Genomic DNA, 15,359 nt, shown 5'->3' with positions numbered 1-15,359 from the left:
CAGAACCTCTGCAGGCCAGAAGGGAGTGGCATGATACATTCAAAGTGCTGAAAGAAAAAAACCCTACAATCAAGAATACTCTACCTAGCAAAATTATCATCCAGAAATAAAGGAGAGAGAAAGAGGTTCCAAGACAAACAAAAGTTATGGGGTCCATCACCATTAAACTAGACTTACAAGAAATGATAAAGGGACTCAAGCAGAAAAGGAAATAATTTGAACTAAATTATGGAAGAAAATGATTTTACTGGTAAAAGCAAACATATAGTAAAGATAGTACTCAATTACTTACAAAGTTATATGAAGATTAAAAGACAAAAGTAGCAAAATTAATTATACCTAAAAAATCAGTCAAGGGATTCACAAAATAAAAAGATGTAAAATATAACATATACATAAAATGTATAAGTGGAGAGTAAAAGTACAGTGCTTTTAGAATGTATTCATACTTAAGTGACCATCAATGTAAAATATATTGCTATATACTTAAAATGTTGTATCTGAAAAAAATGCCATTTTTTAACTTTATGGTAACCACAAACCAAAAACATGATACAAAAAAAAAAAAAAGAAATTGAAGTATAACACTACAGAAAGCTGTCAATCATAAGAAAGCAAGGAGGAACAGAGAAGAACTACAAAAACAACCAGAAAACAGTGAACAAAATGACAATAAGTACATTACTATCATTATTTTAAGTGTAAATGGTCTAGAAAACTTCCAGGGAAGATGGTGGAATAGGAGGATCCTGGGCTTACCTCGAACCAGAGATACAATTAGATAAACACACATCAGTGTAGATAAACAGAAAATATGAGTAGAAGGCTGGCATAACAGACTCTCCACAGGTAAATGTAGAGAAAGGGCCACATTTAATAGGGTAGGCAGCAAGGGTGGAAATGAAATGGGGTCAGGAGGCAAATGAACCTATGGGACTGTCCACAGGAAGGAGGGATATTGTGGGCATGGAGAGGTGAGAAGAGTAGATTGGGCTGGGATTCCCAGGCACAGAGGGCATGTACTAGGAAGACAAATCTCCATAAAATTTGGCTTTCAAGGCCAGAGTTGCCTGACTTACAGAGTTCTTAACAATCAATGGGGCTTAACACCTGGACTTTTAAAACCTGGCTGGCTTGGCACTGGAAGAGCAGGGAGGGTGAGAGGAAACTGAATCCCCACCCTTAAAGAGACAGCACAACAAACAGCACTGGTGAGATATAGCATAGAAGAAGCAATTTGAAAATGCCTGGGATATATGGGAAGGAGATTTATTTAATGATCTCAAAGCCTGTGCTGCAGGAACAGAGATCTTTGGAACCTTCTCAATCACAAAAGAGCTGGCAGGCACCATCTTCCTCCCCATATCCCAACCTAGATACATGGACACCTACAGAAGCAGCACAGTGCCAACCCTCTCCACCTAGCTTGGTAACAGCACATGAGGCATTCTTCTGTGGACAAACCAGCAGGCCTCAGCAGTTTTCCCAAGTGCCTATAGATCCCTTCCCACAAGGACCAGCCAGACAGAAAATCAACAAGGAAACAGTGGCTTTAAATGACACATTGGACTAGATGGATCTAACAGATATATTCAGAACATTCCATCCTAAAACAGCAGAATATACATCCTTTTCAAGTGGTCATGGAACATTCTCCAGAAGAGATCATATGTTAAGCCACAAAACAAGTCACAACAAATTTGAAAAGCCTAACGTCATACTGTGCATCTTTTCTACCAATGCTATGAAACTCGACAGAAATCAACCACAAGAAAAAATCTGGAAAGAATACAAATCCATGGAGGTTAAATAACATTCTACTAAACAATGAGTGGGTCAACCAAGAAATCAGAGAGGAAGTCAAAAAATATATGGAGATAAATGAAAGCAGTCTAAAACCTTTGAGATGCTGTAAAAACTGTAATAAAGAGTGAAGTTTATAGCAATAAAGGCCTACGTCAAGAAGAAAAATCTCAAATAATCAATCTAAACTTACACCTAAAGAAGGTAAAAAAAGAATAACAAACTAAACCCCAAACCAGCAGAAAGAAGGAAATAAATGAAGATTAGAGCAGATATATATGAAATACAGAGTAAAAACACAACAGAACAGATCAATGAAACCTGAGGCTGGTTCTTTGAAATGATCAAGAAAATTGGTAATCCTTTATCTACCCCCTTATCACAGATAAGGAAATAGACAAGGATGTCTACTCTTACCATCTTTATTCCAGAGAGTATACCCACTTATCGTCAGTGTTTTCCTGGCACTAAAAAGAGCAGAAGGGCCCCGGGATTTGCTGCTTTTCCATCATGGCAGGACTCTCTTTTCAGCCTTTGTGACACTTGCAGACCCAGCTCTGTTAACTGGTGGGTGGTGAGCATGTGTGTGCACACATGGTCTCTTCCTCTACTCCATTTCTCCCTGATCCTTGCCAGAGAGCCCTGTCACTGCCAAGCCCTGCCGCCTCAAACCCCAACTTGTGACCCAAGTGCAACGCGGATCAGGAGCTGGGGAGCTCAAGTGACCCTTCTCTATGGATCTTCCCTGGGCTGGGGCCAGCGGTGCTTAACAAGGAAGGGGACCAGGGTAGCAACTTGCCTGGGACCCTACCACTCCCTCACATGGGGGCTTGTGCACTGGCTATAGGGGTTTTCCCAGGGGTCAAAGGCCTGGGACAGTTCAGTAGCTGCTGTTCACGAAAGCACATCTGGCCATATGCATACCCCCTAGATTCAGATTGCTTGGAACTTTAAAGCTGTTCAATTTGGTTTTGTTTGTGCTAATTAAAAAAAAAAAAGTTTTTAATGAGGAAAAAATTGGAACACCCTGGGAAGGTCCTGGTTTCTTTGCTTCTCAGGGTACTGTAAGGCCTTACCTCTAGGAATCACTCTCTGCTCCATTTTTCTGGAAGCTGCCTAAACCTGCCCACATCCCCAGAGATCTGTGTCCCCCTTCACGCTCTGCTCCACAGAGGCTGGGCCAGCTGCATTTCCTAGGGACCTTGCATGGAGGGGAGGGATGCTTGGGCCTTGGCCCAGGCCACCCCTTTCTGTATACCTAGTGCTGCCTGCCTTGCTTGTGTCTGCTTCTGTATGTCAAGACTCTAGAAACTAGAAAACAACAACAAAAACAAGCCATGGCAATCGCAAAGGAAAAAAAAGTCATCTAACTGGTGAAGGAAAAAGTAAAACTGTCACTATTTGTAGATGACATGATACTAAACAGAAAACTTTAAAGACTCCACCAAAAAAAATTGGAATAAATGAATTCAGTGAAGTTGCAGAATACAAAATTAATATACAGAAGTTTGTTGCACTTCTATATACAAATTATAACGTGGCAGAAATTAAGAAATTAATCCCATTTACAATTACACCAAAAATAATAAAATACATAAGGATAAACTTAACCAAGGAAGAGAGAGACCTGTACTCTGAAAACTATAAAACTCTGATGAAACAAACTGAAGATGAAACAAAACAATGGAAAGATATTCCATGCTCCTACATTGGAAGAGTTACAATGTCTATACTCAAGGTACAGATTCAACATAATCCCTATCAAAATATCAATAGTATTTTTCACAGAACTAGAACATAATCCTAAAATTTGTATGGAACCATGAAAGACCCCAAATAGCCAAAGCAATCTTGAGAAAGAACAACAAGCTCTAGGTATCACAACTCCAGGTTTCAAGATATACTATAAGGCTATAATAATCAAAGCAGTATGGTCCTGGCACAGGAAGAGCTACATAGATCAATGGAACAGAATAGAGAGCTCAGAAATAAACCCATGCTTATATGGTATCTTAATCTATAGCAAATGAGGCAAAATATACAATGCAAAAAAAAAAAGTATCTTCAATTAATAATGTTGTAACAACTGCATGCAAAAGACTAAAACTAGATCACTTTCTTATACCATACATAAACTCAAAATGGAGTAAAGACCTAAATGTGAGACCTGAAACCATAGAACCTCTCTTAAAAGAAAACATAGGCAGTAATCTCTTGGACATCAGCCTTAGAAGAATTTTTCTGTATCTGTCTTCTCAAGGAAAGGTAACAAAAGCAAAAATAAACAATTGGTACTACGTCAAATGGAAAAGCTTTTGCACATCAAAGGAAACCATTAACAAAATGAAAAGGCAACTAACTTACTGAATGTGAGAAGATATTTGGAAATGATAACATCTATTAAAGGTTTATATCTCAACTATATAAAGAACTCCTACAACAACAAACACCCCCTACAAATAATACAATTAAAAGGGCAGAGGACCTCAACAGACATTTCTCCAAAGAAGATACAGAGATGGCCAAAAGACACATGAAAAGATGCTCAACATCATCAGGAAAATGCAAATCACAACTCCAATGAGATACCACCTCACACCTGTCAGAATGGCTAGTTCAAAGAGATAAGAGAAAACTAGTGCTGGTGAGGACATGGAGCAAGGGAACATTTGTGTACTATTAGTGGGAATATAAATTGGTGCAGCCACAATAAAAAAACCATATGAAGTTTCCTCAAAAAATTAAACACAGAAATACCATATGACCCAGTAATTCCACTTCTGGATATTCACCTGAAGAAAACAAAAGCACTTGAACATGCAACAAAAACATGAAAAGACATATGCACCCCTATGTTTATTGCAGCATTATTTACAAAAACAAGATATGGAAGCAACCCAAGCATCCTTGGATAAAGGACAAATGGATAAAGATATGGTACCTTTATGGTTCCATACAATGGAATATTACTCAGACATTAAAAAAGAATGAAATCTTGTCATTTGCAACATGGATGAACCTAGAGGGTATAATGCTAAGTGAAATAGGTCAGACAGAAAAAAATAAATATCATATGATTTCACTTATATGTGAAATCTAAGAAACAAAACAAACAAAAACAGAAAAAGACTCATAAATACAGAGAATGAACTGGTAGTTATCAAAGGGGAGGTGGGTGGAGGAATGGCTGAAATAGATGAAGGGGATTAAGAGGTACATACTTCCAGTTATATAAAATAAATATGTCATAGGGATGAAAAGTACAGGATAGGGAATAAAGTCATTAATATTTTAATAACTTTGAATGGTGAAATACAGTAACTATATTTACTATGTGAGCATTTCACAATGCATAGATTTGCTGAGTAACTATGCTGTATATCTGAAACTAATATAATATTGTATGCCAACTATACCTCAATAAAAATTGATAATTAAAAGTTAACTACCTATGTAAAAATGGTTAAGTTTAAATTCATTAATTAAATATATATAAGGAATACATATATAAGTTTATATGCCTTTTAGATAGAAAAATCATTAAAACCAAATTTAAGTAAAAATTTAAAGAAAAATTATTTTTATTTAATCTATTATAAAGATGTGAATTTCCATATGCATTTGTAAATGGAAAACAATATTCTTAATTTAGTTAAAATTTATCAAATGCAAATATTCAGAGCTCTTAATAACTATGGATAATAGAACAATTAAACAATCAGTTAGGTGACTCATAACTAACCAGAATAATCTTTCCTGACATGTACACAAATAAAGGGGTGACAGCAATTTAAATATCCAACTGTCGGGTTAAAAAAGCATAGCAATGGCTCTAACGGATATCTCCTCTTGAATCATGAAATTAATCAACTGGATTTTTTTTTAATTACTACATACAGTATCAGACACTAAATTTATTGCCAACTACAGTAATAAGTAATCAGTTACCTATCTGATTTGCAAAATTCAGTTTTTCAAGATGAAAACTCTAAAGATAATACTAATGTTAATTGAAATTATTTTGCAAGATTAATAGTCAAACTATTTTGGCTCTTCACTTTACATGAGGTCTCAACTTAAGTCAACTTTAAACAAACTAAGAATCACTATATGACTATGCAAGACAGGTTCAGTTAGTGATCATGAAGTCAAAACTACACAAAGAACAGTATTAAAAACAGTTTATAAAAGGGAAACACTGACAATTTCTAAGTGTTTTTGGAATTTGGGAAAGAGTAAATAAATTGCTAACACTGCAGTGCCATGTGCCTTCTATTCTTGAAAGGATGTTTATTTAAAAAAAAAAAAAAAAAAAAAAAAAAAAAGGAGGCTAAAGCCATACCACTTAATGTCACACAGGCAGGAGAATCTTAATTTTCTACAAAAAATTTATCCAGAAGCCACAAACCATTATTACTCACATCAGTGGCTTAAACTAGCTCAATTTTATGGCTGAGAAAATATGAAGGTAGTAGAGAAGAAACTTTGAGTACCTTAAATAAATATTATAAAGGGAGGACTGGGAAACTCTGAATCACTGAAATCATCTAATTGGATGAAATAGAAACCAAAAATCCCTAATAGCCTGGCATTGCCTTTCCCACACTCCTTGCTCTCTTGTGACTCCTCACTGAGGTCATTTCCTGGCATCCACCATGGCATAACAGTGGCCAGCAATCACAGCCTCTGAAGTAGTAAAAGGACCATGCCCCTTTAGGGAAAAGAAGACCTCCTGAACTGCTCTTTTCCAAAGACACCCCTTAAAGGGATGAGCTAACAAGAAAGACCTCAGTCCTACCCCATCAGGAATTCTGTGATTGCTGTTGCTTGTCTTCAGCATGCACTAAAGGCACCTAACTGCTTATTAGGGGAAGCTCCAAGTCTGGGGTGGGGAAGGAGGTGGAAAGACAGCCCTCCTCTGCATCATTTACAAATAAATTATGTTTCTCAGTAACAACCAGAGTTTCAATGGAGATAGATATGAACAAGTGTTAGTGGAGACTGAAGCTTAGTGACCAAGCCTTGTTGTAGCAATCATTGAACATGCAGGAAACTTGGAGTGGCTATGTCATGATTTTTCCCATTCTCACAGAAACATCACAAATAATTTCATAACCTTAAACAAATACCAAATAATTTAAGAACAATGTCAGTGCTAACAATTATGTTTAACACATGTTAATCATCAGAAAAAATATTAAATTTAACTAAATTCACTTAAACTAGGCAATGCCACACAGAACTACTGATGTGTGGGATATACTTTATATTCACATTTTAACTCAGATGCAATTGTTCAAACTTTAGGGAGTGCATAAAACTACCATATGAGAATTCACAGAAGATAAGAACGTGAGTGCTAAAAGGCTTATTTTGGGGCGCCTGGGTGGCTCAGTCGGTTAAGTGGCCGACTTCGGCTCAGGTCGTGATCTCGCAGTCCGTGAGTTCGAGCCCCACATCGGGCTCTGTGCTGACAGCTCAGAGACTGGAGCCTGCTTCTGTTTCTGTGTCTCCCTCTCTCTCTGCCCCTCCCCCGTTCGCACTCTGTGTCTCTCTGCCTTTCAAAAATGAATAAATGTTAAAAAAATTAAAAAAAAATAAAAGGTTTATTTTAATTCAATTCAACAAATAATATCTACTGCGTACCACCTAAAAAAAAGTCAACAAGAATAATGGAAACTAGAAGATTACATGACTAACTCTTTTATTGAAAAAAATTAGAATAATCACTGCAAAACCATGTAGCAAATACTTGAAAGATAAACTGAAGACTGACCTACAGATTTAGTTAAGACTGTATACTAATAAACTACCCATCTTTGTTCACTTAACAAGCATTTACAGAGCATCTTCTGTTATGTAGACTCTGCTAAACCCTGGGAGTGTGGATATGAAAAAGTCAGCCACTGTGCTAAGGAGTCCCAGCACAGCAGAACAGCAGCAAGCAGATGATGACAATTCCTATGTACAAGAGGGACAGAAAACTGCTTCAGGAGCAGGAGGGATGAGGGAGACCAACCCAACCTGGAGGTGTGCAAGGAGGTGGGAAGGAAAGCTTCCCAGAGGAGGCAGTGCCTACTTATCAGAAAAGAGCAGGAGTGGAGAAGGCTTTCAGGACTGAAATGGCTCTGACTGCCAGTTGCCTAGAGAAGGGATGTGTAAGAGGTATAGGGAAGAAGCATGAGGGAGGCAAAGGATAGCCATAATTAAGTGTAAGCAATGTCTAGCAAGTTTAGGTTTAAGCCTGAGGGATAATAGGTCATCCTGAAGCGTTTGAAGCAGAGGAGTGACAGATCTCATTTATATTTTAGAAAGAGGAGTTTTTCAAAAAGGCAGAAGTGAACCTAAAACAGGCAAGATTGGGTGCTGGTACGAAGAAGAGAACCCTCAGGTATCTTGACAAGAAACAGTGAAAAATGATGAGGGGCAGAACTCAGAAATGGAAACGAGGGGACTCATAACCAAGTGTTTTCTTGAACAAGATGGAGAGGGGAGTCTTAGCTGAGGTCTTCACCCATTCCCAGTTGAGTGGAGGTTCAGCAGCAGAAAGAGCTGATGTGGTGATGATGAGAAAGCAAAGGTGATGAGTTTGCTTTTGGACTTGCTAAACTGAAGAGGTCTCTGGAATGTTCCAGTGGAGACATCTACTAGGAAGGCTGATAGAAAGACCTTGATCTCAGAGTAGAGAGATTAGGCTATAGATGTAGATGCTGGAGGCACCAGTCAGTCTGATTTTATCTAAATTATGGTGGATGAAATCACTCAGAGATAGTTTGAGGACAGTCTGGCAAGAAGAGAGAAAGATAGAGTCCTGGGGATACCAGCAGTGTAAGGCTATGCAGAGGAAGAGAAGCCAATCCACCAAGGAAGCTGAGGGCTGTCAACTAGTAGTGGGATCAGAGATGCCACAGAAAGTCTCAGGAAGGGAGTTCAACAATGGGAGTACTACAGAAACATGGAATATGAAGTGTTTGCATCACAGATTCCAAACTACAGCTGACCCTTGAACAATGCAGAGTTTGGGGTGCTGACTCCTAAACAATGGAAAATCCACTGTAACTTTGTGCAAAAAGTTAATTACTAATAGCCTACTGTTGACCAGAAGTCCTACCAATAACATAAACAGTCAATTAACACATATTTTGTATATTCTGTGTATTATTTAGTATATATAATACATACAATATATATTATATATTTATATATTATATATAATACATTTCTACTGTATTCTTACAATAATGTAAGCTACAAAAAAAGAAAATGTTATTAAAGAAATAAGGAAGAGGAAATACATTTTCAGTGCTGTGTTAAAAAAAATTCATGTATGAGTGGAACTGTATAGTTCAAACCTGTGTGTTCAAGGGTCAGCTGTATAGCATCAGAGGTAGCTTCAGTGAGAACAGTCTCAACTGGGGGGGGGGGGGCGGGGATGTGGCAGGCTTCAGGGGATGAGAGAGATCAAGTGACACAAGAACACAGATAGCCCTAGCATGGACTCTTTGAGGGAAGACATAACTTTTTAAAAGCTAGGTTGTAAAGAGAAGAGTGATGGGGATTGTGATTTACAGTTAGGGCGACTACAGCTGCTAGTTTAGTGCTTAATGTCCTACCCCCTGGATTCACAAGAGATTATAAATAATCTGGTTATTTTAAGATTGCTAAAATTTAGAAAATTAGAACCACAGGTAGTAAGTGGTAATTATATGCAAGTCACTTAGATGCCACAGAAAGTCTCAGATGTTATAAGGACACAAATTAACTAAAGCCATCTGCCTGCAAGAGACTTAAAACTTAGGATGTACATGCCTGTGTGCATGTGTGTGTGTTTGCACGTACATGGCCTGTCTATAACAACTGCTTTATTTTTGAATATCTGGGATTGCTAAACTATTTCCACAAAAGTTTGGCATAGCAAGGCTCAGGCTTTTCTTTCCCTATGAGATAATTTATTTATGTATACACAAGGTGAGGTGTTACAAATGAAAAAGGAAAAGTGGTCACCAGATGCCATCCCTCTCAGCAGTCTTAGAAGGTGAAAGCAGCCCAGACGAAGGAGAAGCAGTTATCAGGCTGGTCCACAGCACTTGGCAATTTTTGTCTAATTCTTCTAAGACTGGGGGAAAGGGCAGGGCAGTGACATTTAGCTCACTAGCAGTGGTCCAGGAACAGTAAGGGCGATATCTCAGTATTGTGCACTGTTACCCTGAGTAGAAAATAGATTTTACTGAAAACGCTTCTAATATCCATCCCTTGGAATTCTGAAACTTTCAGTCATTGCTCTACAAAAATATTTAAATAATTTGAAGTCTGTAAATGTGAAAAGAATCTCCTCACATCATTAAAAATTCCTCCAAAATTGGGGAATAAAAACAGATACAAAAATATATATATTATGTACATATACAAAAGAATTATAAAAGAGGTTAAAGGGTGTAGTAGGGATTCAGGAAAAAAGAGTCCTGTTGGGGTTGATGGAGGAAGACTTTCCAGAAAAACCACTCCTTTCATAGATGGACCCTGAAGCATGCACAGGCCAGCTAAGGAAGAGATGACCAGGAAGTGAAGACACTAGCAGAGGCACCCATGGTAGCTACAAAGAGGTCATCCAAGTAGTCGCTGAACAAATATTTACTGACCAGACTTATGTACCAAGCAGTAGTTTAGATACTGGAGGTACAGAATTCAAGAGGCAAAATTTTGTTTGTGAATTTGCAAATTTGTGATGAATTCTTCTGGTGGCATTTCTCACCTGATTTGAATAAGGATACTACATTATCACTCCTCATCTAAGTATTCATATGTTTCCCTGCAGAAATCCTTGCTGGGAATGTAACATAATACATGGCACATGCACTATGTCTTTCTAAAATCCAAAAATATTGAAATTCCAAAATCTGGGCCCAAGAGTTCTGAAAAGGGATTATAGACGAAAAATTCCAGAGGCTACTGACTGATGATCTTGAGAATGATAATTTGTTGTTAAAAGTCATGTGTGTTCACTTAAAGTGATAATTAACCCACTAACTATGACCTCATAGATTTAGCTGCAATAAGTTCAACCAGTATAAAGGCCAGTGCTGAAACTACATCTACAGCATTCTCCCTTGTAAGTAATTATTTTACAAGTAAAATATGAGTAGTTTTCACAGGTTAAATTTAAAACACCACACTTATTGCCCATTGGCCATGTCATTTCTTCAGGTTGGATGGCTAGTATGGTGATATTTAAGTTTAAGACCTGAATGATAAAAGGGAATCAGTTCTATGAAGGGAGAATTACTGCCTAAGCAAAGGGAAAAACCAGTCTTGAAGGGGTAAGGTGGAAGGATTTGGAAACAAAAAGATATGGGCAACAAAAAGGCTCACTGTGCTAAAGTGCAGCTGGAGAGAGACCATGGAGTACACTCATGGATGATGGGCCAAGCAACCAGGGCACCAGTCAAGGGCCTGCCCTGTCCTGTTTTGCACATTTTACTGTAAATATAATGGGAAGATACTGCAAGGATTGTAAAATATGAACAGAATTTGAGTTAAACTTTAAAAGGATATATTTGGAGGCACCTGGGTGGATCAGTCGGTTAGGCATCTGAATCTTGATTTTGGCTCAGGTCATGATCTCATGGTTCGTGGGTTTGAGCCCCATGTCAGGCTCCACAGTAACAGTACAGAGCCTGCTTGGGATTCTCTCTCCTTTTTTCTAAAACTTCCTCACTCATGCTCAAGTGTGTGTGTTCTCTCTCTCTCTAAAGATAAATAAATACACTTAAAAAAAAAGAATTATCAAAGGATACATTTGGACATGAACTATAATCCAGTTTGGACAAAGTATGTGTATAGAAAAGTAACAGAGTTTAAGGAAAAAAGATTAATTATGGCCAGCTGTAGGCAGAAGGACTCATATGACTATAATGATTGTCAGAAAATCAAATACTTATATAGTCACATAAAATATCTTTTTTTTTAAATGTTTATTTATTTTTGAGAGAGAGACAGATACAGAGTGCAAGCAGGGGAGGGGCAGAGAGAGAGAGAAGGAGACACAGAATCCGAAGCAGGCTCCAGGCTCCAAGCCATCAGCACAGAGCCCAACATGGGGCTCAAACTGAGCCACGAGATCATGACCTGAGCCGAAGTCGGATGCCCAACTGACCGAGCCACCCAGGTGCCCCAAATATCTTTTTTTTTTTTTCAACGTTTATTTATTTTTGGGACAGAGAGAGACAGAGCATGAACGGGGGAGGGGCAGAGAGAGAGGGAGACACAGAATCGGAAACAGGCTCCAGGCTCTGAGCCATCAGCCCAGAGCCTGACGCGGGGCTCGAACTCACGGACCGCAAGATCGTGACCTGGCTGAAGTCGGACGCTTAACCGACTGCGCCACCCAGGCGCCCCTACCCCAAATATCTTTAATTTAATGATTATGGTTTTTAGTTTTGACTTCCAGCATCAAAATTATGTTATCACCTAATATTAACACCACACAATAAAAATCCAAAGGTATTTAAAGATTAAACAATTTAATCACCATCTAAGAAATGCACTACACAATAAAAAAAAAAAAGGTTTAAACAATTAGGTAAAAGAATGAAAATTAACTCAAGCCTATTAACAATTCACTGCTATATCTACATATATACATCTAAACAGAATCTATGCCTAATATCAACATGACCATTTCTATGTAAGGCTCTTACAAAAAGGTTAATAGGGAGCCTGGTTTTACGTATTTCACACTATTTCATACTACACATAATCATAAATATTTGACGCATCAAGAAGTTTGATTCAGCAAGCAATAGTTATTTTTAAAATATGTATCATGAAGTGATTTAAATGCCTTCATTTGATGTCACAGAAATAATACTGGAACTGTGTCAATCATCCTTCTGTGGTCCAATTTTCTTTGCTAAATTACTATAATGATCATACTCTTACATATTTTTCCTCTATCTTTCACCTTTTCAGCATTAATAATTAGGTCATATATAGAAGTGACCGGATTTCTTAAATTTTTGGATGATAGTCACAAAGTTATCATATAAAACTGTCACTCATAGTATATCTATGCAATGAAGCCACATCGCAGGAAAAAGGTACATGTTACTAAAATGATTGAATACTATAAGGTGTAACTAATTATCTTCTGGAATTTAAGAATAATTTTAAGTCTTAAATATTAATAATATAAAGTACACTAATATCCAAATTATCAAAAATGGGTTTAAGCTAGTAAAACGTTAAAATCAAACTAATCCCTGAGTAAATATGAGAAAAAATGTGAATAAAAGAAAAGCATTTTAAGAATATGCTAATTGAGGGGCACCTGGGTGACTAAGTTGGCTAAGTGACTGACTCTTGATTTTTGGCTCAGGTCATGATCTCACAGTTTGTGGGTCTGGGCCCCGCATCAGGCTCTGCACTGTCATTATGGAGCCTGCTTGGGATTCTCTCCTTCTTCCTCTATCTCTGCCCCTCCTTGGCAATCGTGCTCTCTCTCAAAATAAATAAACTTAAAAAAAAAAAGAATATACTGATTGATAATATCGTATCCATATATATTACTCTAGATGTACTGGACTACTTTTAGAGAACTTCAGTAAATTGAAACCATTTACCTGTTGGTGGCAGGCAGTCTTTCCAATCAAAATAGCCTGCATAAATTCCAGGTTCTAAGGAGCCAACGATAGGATCTGCTTTCAACTCAATGTAATTTTCAAAGAGTCTTTGGTCTAATTCTTTCAATGAGGCCATGCTAACCTGTAAACACATAATAAAGAAAAACTGTGAGTTGTCTATTTGAGCATGAAGGAAAAAGTAAAATAATATAAATACTTCAGTATATTTTAAAAATACTTATAATTTTTCCTACAGAAATCATGGGATTTTTATTTATTTTCAGTAACAAAGACCACAGGTATTTAACAAGAACTAATTACCACATATGGACTATACACAGAAAGTTCAGCCTACATGAACTGCAAGTTCCTGCTGGTAGTGGGAATAGAACAGGGTAAGGAAGGTAGCCTCAGTCCTACAAGTCTGTGCCTGGTCTCACTGGTACTCAAGAGGCCAAGACGTTGCAGAGTAGGTAGGTAGAGTCCTAAATTTGAGAGTAAAGAATCTGTGGGCCCCAGGGCCTCTGCAGTGGACTATTGGTGATCTGTCTGCTTCTACACCACATAGTCTAGCAGCTATAAACAGGAATATCTGTGAAGAAGTAAAATTCAGATGTAGAAAAGACAAGCAACAACTTGAACTTAGAAAAATAATGAAAACATTTAAGGAGATTAATGTACAATACAACACAAGACTTTACAGAGATAATACACATGATTTCAAAAAAGCTAACAACTGAGTACATTAATTGGAGCAACCAATGGTCACTACTGAGACTGAAATTGAGTGTAATAAGTACTTCAAAGCACTGAGTAAAATGTAAAGGGGTGGAAATTAGGAAGGAAGAGACTTAGATCCAGGAACTCTTATATGCAAAGAAACAGAAATTCAAATAGGATAATATGAGCGGTCACAGAAGAGATAATAAACAAGCAATAGTGGGGCAGAGTTAAGAAGGCAGAATAGTAAGAGGGTCCTGGGCTTGTCTTGGCCCTCGAACACAGCTAGAACAACGAACCATTTTGAACACCTAGGAAATCGATCTGAGGATTAATAGAACAATCTGCCTAATTTGAGGGACAAAACAGGGCTGGTACCTGGTGTGGAGAGGTGAACTGGGGTAGAGAAGAGCTGCAGTGATGCAGAGGGGAGGGAGAGGAACAAAGAGAGATGGGGAGAGTGCAGTGTGTCATCTTTGCTCAAGAAAGTACTCCCCATGAATGCAGCTAGAGAGAAAGAGTGAATACATGCACAGGGGACTGCACAAGAAAATTGTTCCCCAATATCAATGGCAGAGAAAAAAGGAGAGGGTTTCAATACTACAAGTTTTTTATACACAGTGGAGCACAGAGTCTGAAGTTTCAGAGGTCAGTGCCTGGCAGTGCTCCACTAAGAAAGCAGGGCAGAGGCCTAGGAGCAGACAGTACAGTCTGAGATCCCCTGGGTGGCATAGGGAGAAGCACTTCCCCTGCTTAGAGTGCATTTGGTAGTGGCGATAAGGCCTCTGCGAGGCAAAAGACCGGGCAGGCACCATCCCATCAAGCTTCTATGTTCACCCATATAAGAACAAAGATGCTGGCTGAGGGCAGCAAACCCTCACACCAGCTGTGTATTGCAATTTACCCTAAAGTCTGAGCTGCTGCTGCTGCACAGATGCATGATCATTTCCTGGTCTCAGTGCGGGGAGACCCTCCCCCAGAGGATCATTTTGAGTCCAAACCTCAGGGTTTTTTTAAGTGCAGTGTTTTGAAGCAGCCAAGCCTGAGGTAAAACTGTGGAAGGAGGCACCAACTGGTAGGTGAACAACCCTGGGGTAGGTGGGGAGCTGACAGAAGCAGGGAACACAGGAGAGGTAATCCTCTGTCAGTGAGAATACTAACAACTTCCTCCTCTGGAGATTTGAGAGTTGGCAGAGCCAGTTTCACCATTAGCCCAAC

At 38.3% G+C, this 15,359-nt stretch overlaps 1 protein-coding gene across 2 annotated transcripts in view; it reads right to left on the bottom strand.

Annotated features, from left to right (window-relative positions):
• Window positions 1-15,359, bottom strand: part of EXOC2 (exocyst complex component 2) — a 277,000-nt gene that overhangs the window by 58,428 nt on the left and 203,213 nt on the right. For both annotated transcript variants that reach the window (XM_047859097.1, XM_047859098.1), the window contains one exon: window positions 13,422-13,563. In XM_047859097.1, the coding sequence (XP_047715053.1) occupies window positions 13,422-13,563 (142 nt within the window). The remainder of the gene's footprint in view (window positions 1-13,421; window positions 13,564-15,359) is intronic.

The sequence above is a fragment of the Prionailurus viverrinus genome, chromosome B2 (assembly GCF_022837055.1).
Source record: "Prionailurus viverrinus isolate Anna chromosome B2, UM_Priviv_1.0, whole genome shotgun sequence".
NCBI lineage: Eukaryota > Metazoa > Chordata > Mammalia > Carnivora > Felidae > Prionailurus > Prionailurus viverrinus.
The sequence above is the reverse complement of the archived record's forward strand: the minus strand, read 5'-3'. Positions and strand labels throughout refer to the sequence as shown.